A 6,282-nucleotide genomic window follows, 5' to 3' on the forward strand; every position below is an offset into this window, starting at 1 on the left:
ACAATTTTACTTTAAATGTTAACCACAATATCGTTCTCTAACGCAACCTACACCACCATGTCTTGCTCCTTTGGCTAAGGACCTCTTTCTCACCTTTGTCTCTGCTGTTCTCTCTTTCTTATCCAAAAATGATAAAAAATGATCAAGAATTTTTTTATAAAATAACAAAATTTGATCAAAACCCAAGATATGGATAACTGTAGCCAAACTGTGGAGTATTCATTTATTCTATGTAGATTTAGTATTAATATGGATTATTTTTTTATCTAGAAAAAATATAAATTATTATAAAATCATATATTTACGGAGAAGAGTAAATATTAGTATATTTACATAGATACAATATAGAATCGATATATAATGATTTTTTAGTGTTCTTATTGTTATACATGTATATACATATATACGATATATATTATATACATGAAATATATATATAGTATATATCTATATAGATAATACACACATATATAAAGGAAATTTCTTAATTAACACTATGTTCTCCTTCCCTCTCTTGGTTGTGCGGCTGTGCCCGACGAATTTTCCAGCTGGATGTGATCCTTTTTTCATGGCGGTCCAATTCTGTCGCTGTCTAACCGATACTATCTCTCTCGCTGCACTTGTATGGCTCTCTGGATTTCAGTTTTCATTGTGGCTTCGTTCGATTCTCTCTTGAAATCTCGCTTGATCTTGAATGCGCCACACTTTTGTGTTGTAATTATAGAAATTATAGAAATCATCTCTCCTCCTCTTGAAAAATCTTGAAACCCAGATACTCGGGTGGCTAGGGTCCTCATATGGAGATGCAAATTTTTTATTGTTGTTAAGTGGCCAGTGATCTTTTCTTGCTCGCGATTTTATATATATATTGATCTCGGGTTCATAGTGGGGTAATGAATACCACGCACATAAATCTTCCGTTTCATATTGTAATTTTTAAATGCTACAATACGTTACCTTTAAAAAATTCATTATATTTACCTCCACTATTTTTATTATTTATTTTTTGTAACGTAATCTTAACATATTTTATTAAATTTAACCCACTCTATAATACGTTACATTTAAATTATAAATGTATATTTACCTCCACTACTTTTATTATTTATTTCATGTTTTTTTAAAACTTTTAATTAATTATTTATATACATTTACTCATTAGTTTAATGAATTTTTAAATGACATAGAAAAATTAAAAATAAAATACCACATAGATAATGAGGTGGAGGATGAGGTGGCTTCACCAGAATCCTTTAAACTCCTTTATTAATATATATAGATTTATGATAATAGTTTTTTTCCCCTCAAGGATAATTATAAATTACGAATTGTATTGTAATATGCCTCAGAAAGAAGATGAAGCTAAAGCAACTCATGTTTTAAAAGAGCTACAACAAAACACTGTATTGACCATAATTACATCTCCATAAAGAAAGACACTCGGCCAAAAAAAAAAACATGAAGGCGTTTTAAGACGTAAAAATAATATATTGAAATTACACAAACCATTATAAAATTAATAATATATTGAAATTATATGAAAAAACGAGGAAAAAAAAATCCAAATTGATGATGCATATCCACTCGGAATAAGATAACGTTAGAACATGGGAGCATCTTCTTATTGTTATCCTTTTTTATTATTATTAATTAGAATTTTTATAAATAAATATACATTGTTTTTATAGTGATGATGTCACCAAGGAAGGAAAAGATGGTGTGGATGGAGGGACGACCGACGGAAATTTGGCTGCCAATTAGGGAGTCATTATCCATGAAAAGGCATAAATTTTATGTAATTACCATCCACTTTTTTTTTTTAAATTTTCATTTGGGACGACATGTTCCTCTCATTCTCTGTCACCCATAATATATATATATATATATATATATATATATATATTCCTTTCTTCATTTGCTTTACCAATCATAATAATAATAATAACAATAATAATGTCATTAAACAAATTAAGAGCAGTATGCATGCTACTGCCCTTTCTTTGAACAATTCCAAATATATCCAATTAGAACGTGAGAAACCATCATCCCTTGTACTCCATAATGTATACCACACACATATATACATATGTATATATATATGATATCCCCATACCGATAAAATTGATGAATGATCGTCGGTGCGAAAGGTTAAAGATAGAAAGTGTTTTTTGGTAGATTTCTAGATGAGAAGAATATAGAGACGAATCGAATTCACCGAAATAAAAAAAAAAAAAGATATGACAAATATGAGAGTTATATGGGTATCAAACTAAATAGTAAACGATAATTTTAATGAACTGATTAAATTACTATTAATAAGATACTTTTCGTTTATCTATCACAAAAAAATGAATTTTCTCAAAAAGTGTACAAAAATATGCTCTTGTATTAGCCAATGGAACAGTTTCAACATTCATAACATTACAGTATGTATACAGTATGTATAGATATGTGCATGAACCCGTATATGTTAATATGCGATGGTATATTTGGGTTTAACAAGCAAAGGGTCGACAACATTTATCATATATATGTATGTATGTATACATACACACACACTAGAATATATAGAAGACATTCCACAAGAAAAGCTAGGAGAAAACAAAGAGCGGGAGGGTCGGGGCTAGGAATAAAACTTGCAATAAAAGGGGCCACGACACTAGACTGCTAACGCAAGGCACAAAATGTCGTTGTTATATCTTGTGACGCGATTTGGGCTTTACATAAATTCAACTATTGTAACTTCAGTCCAAATCGTCGCTGCTTCTAAAGTATAAAAGACCGAACGATTCCTTTGGATTTCAATTGAGAATTCTGAAGCAATAAAGTTATATACTTTAGACCAAAGATTAAACATAAAAATAACAATGTCAAACCAATAAAGGGTACGAGACAACAGAAAGATAAGAGAAGAAGCAATGAAAATGAAACACCATAAGATGCAAATGTATCACTATGTAGAAAACGAAACATAACCCTGAATGATGATAGTCGCTTAGTCAAAAAGGCTGAAACCCATGTCGTCATCCGACTCTTCTGCAGGTTCTTCCTTCTTTTCCTCTTCCTTAGCTGCAGCAGCTGGAGCAGCACCGCCAGTTTCTCCCCCAGCCGAGGCAGCAGCAACGGCAAACTTGCTCGGGTCCTACGTTGGTTTTCCATGTCAATAACATAACCGAGAAAAGAGAGATAATCATGGAAGTAAGTTCAGTTGATTGAATCATAACAAAACCTTAAGGTACTCCTTCACTTTCTCTGCTTGAGGGAAAGTGTACTCGGTGGCTACGGCAACAGCCAACACATTCTTGTAAGCATTGATAAACATGTGAGGGGCAGCAGCAAGGGTTGGGTAAGACACGGCAAGAGACAGGGCAGTGACCATGGAGACACCGGCTGCAAACTTTTCCATAAGGTCATCCTCGGTCAGATCAAGCACCTCAGGGCTGAAGACTGAGCCGTTATCGTACACGGACTGGACAATGAGACCGTACGAGAAGGGTCGGATTCCAAGCTTGGCCAAAAGGGCAGCCTCAGATGATCCAACCTTTTCACCCTTCTTGATAAGCTCCACAGGGGTGATGATTTCGACCGTACCCTTGTTAATCTTGGTCGGAATGTTCAGCACCTGAGACAAACAGAACAGGAGGGTCAGTTCATTACAAATTGAACTATATAGCTGAATGGTGTTTAAGAGATTGACCTGGAAGAAAGAAGTCTGTGATGGGTCAAGACCGGTGTTTCCCGGAGGCACGACCACATCAATCGGAGCAACCAAACCCACACGAGCAGGAGCTCCAACCTGTCAAGAGATGATACCCAACATTTATGATCCAAAATACTAAAACTTGAATCTTTGATGCCATATTTAAGGACTTTATTTGAGAAATTATAATGCTAAGCCTAAGCAGAAGATACTATACAGAACTAAGAAAAATAAATCCACAAGTTATTACCATCTACTTAGTCTAAGGAGTAAGGATTAAGGAAGAAATCACAGAAATAGAGTAATGATGTCGATGGACGAACCTTGTACTTGGCAACTTCCTCGCTCACTTCCTTCAAATCACCCTTGGTGAAGATCAACCCGACATTGCCCTGTTCAAAAATTTCAACAAAAAACCTAATCACAATCTCGAACACTCGTCATTTTACCAAATTTGTTCGGGACCAAAGCCAATTGAGCTAAACAACTCGGAAACCATGAAACAGACCGAACCTGGAGGAGGGGGATGAGATTGAGGAAAGCCTTGTTGTCGGTTTTCTCAGCATGCATCCTGACGGATCTCTTCATCATCGTATTCTTACCCATGAGAACGATAGAGTCGCCTCGCAAACCCTTCCGAATACTCTGGAGCTGGTTCGACCCGACATTGTCCGCCGCCACGATCAGGATCTGGGTGTACTCATCCAGGAGCTGACAGAGCTTCGCGTCGTACGCGATCTTCTTTTCCGCCTTCGTCGGTTTCACCGCCATTGATACTCAAACAGAATCTACAAAAATACTAAAAACTATGGGATTTACGACAAAAACCGAGGGCCAAGACAAAGCTAGAGCTTGTACAAGGCGGACAGCGAACAGCGCCGTCGCTTTAACCTCTGCAACTGGTTTCTACAGAAGGAGAAGAAAAAAAAAACCCTAAAAGCTTTAAAAGGCAGAAGAAATGAAACACTAAAAAAGTGGGCGCATATATATTCGCTTCGGATATGAGACGCTAGGGTTTTCATGGGGTTGATAAAGATCCAACGGCTGGTATTTGTTGGACCTGTGGAGATCCTACGGCCACTTTGTTGGGCTTTATTGGACCTTATTGGGCTTAAAGACCAATTATTCATTTTGGGCTAAAAAACTACAAACTGAAAGAAGGTCCAAGAGTCAATGGTGGGAATCATTTAACTTAATTTGGCTCAATATCTAACTTTAATTGATTACCATTCACCAGGATGATATACTCCAGTTTGGATCCAATTCATTCTTATAACAAAAATGGATTCGATGTTGTGATTATAGACCAAACACAAAAAAGAAAGAAACTATCAATTGTGTCACCATATATCATAAATTTGATACCTGTATCCTTTTCAAGCAAAAAAAAAAAAAACTTTAAACAAATGTTGGACATATACTTTGAAATAAAAGAGGTTATTAGGTAGCCATCACTTCACCACAATTACCTAGGATAACGGAATTATCATTTGACTCATGCCTAATAAACAGTAAACTTTTTTAAAAAAAAAGACGAACCAATCTTTTGATTTCCGTATTATATATAGATATATATATATATATTCATTTTCCAAAAAAAAAATAGTTGAATGAGTCATCACATCATATGATTAAGGCTATCAATAGAGGCTTTTAAGCAGATTTAACAAAAAAAAAACAAAGGACGGGTCAAAGTAGGTGAAGTGAGTCTGCTTTTGTCCTGAGTGAGGCCGAGTTGTGACCAAACAGCGTGATCAGACAATTCTCGAGTGTACATTATTGCAATTATGGTCTATGCAGCTTTGTTTTTTTTTATTAGAGAATAACGGAAATTAAATAAAATTGGGAACTATCATATGTACTCATTTCTATAATCATCTCGAGATGCTTTTTTGAACACTCTTGTCACTGACCAACCAAAGTTGTTCATGTATGTCCATTTATTTAACAACTAATTTTACTTGTTATTAGATTGATTGAAGAAGAGTGATTGTCATCAAATATAAGTGGCAAACTATTTTTTTTCATAATTTTGCGTATTTTTTTTTATGTTTTACCACCTCCCATTTCTTAATAATTGAAGTTATAAACAATAATTTTTGTTATTAAATAGATGTAATTTTAAAAAATTTAGGTAATTTATTTTAGTATCCGATAATTATGAAATTTGGCTGCAATTATTTAAAAAATGATGTGAGCATGTTGACTCCTGCGTATTCTTCACGAAAGTTTTTGTCACCTCATAATCACAATTATCAATTTTTTTTAGTTAATTATGCTTGTCAACAATGCTAATGTTGAATATGTGAGGAATATTTCACGGGATATTTCCATTTTGGAAGGAAATCAAATATTATTCAATGTTTACTATAATTTTTAAATCAAATTAACCTAATTCGAATCAAATAGAATAAAAAATGATACAAAGAACAAACATAAATCATTTTAAAAAAAAATAAATTTTAAATAAAGACAAATTTAATTTGGAAGGCTACACATTAAAATTAATTAATTATATATATAATTAAATGGTTATGATTTTTTTAAATCAATAAATAGAAATATAAAAACAAATTAAAAGA

The 6,282-nt window shown here is 33.6% G+C and overlaps 1 protein-coding gene across 1 annotated transcript; it reads right to left on the reverse strand.

Annotated features, from left to right (window-relative positions):
- Positions 1-2,831: 2,831 nt before the first annotated feature.
- Positions 2,832-4,659, reverse strand: LOC104810080 (60S acidic ribosomal protein P0-like). Its single transcript, XM_010536269.2, has 5 exons — positions 4,214-4,659; positions 4,024-4,092; positions 3,698-3,796; positions 3,230-3,622; positions 2,832-3,142 (listed from the first exon to the last, which is right to left on the reverse strand). Exons 1-5 carry the CDS (start codon positions 4,469-4,471, stop codon positions 2,996-2,998), a joined length of 966 nt encoding a protein of 321 aa, XP_010534571.1. The 5' UTR covers positions 4,472-4,659; the 3' UTR covers positions 2,832-2,995.
- Between the last annotated feature and the right edge of the window lie 1,623 nt (positions 4,660-6,282).

Source organism: Tarenaya hassleriana, unplaced genomic scaffold (genome assembly GCF_000463585.1).
Source record: "Tarenaya hassleriana unplaced genomic scaffold, ASM46358v1 Cleome17, whole genome shotgun sequence".
NCBI lineage: Eukaryota > Viridiplantae > Streptophyta > Magnoliopsida > Brassicales > Cleomaceae > Tarenaya > Tarenaya hassleriana.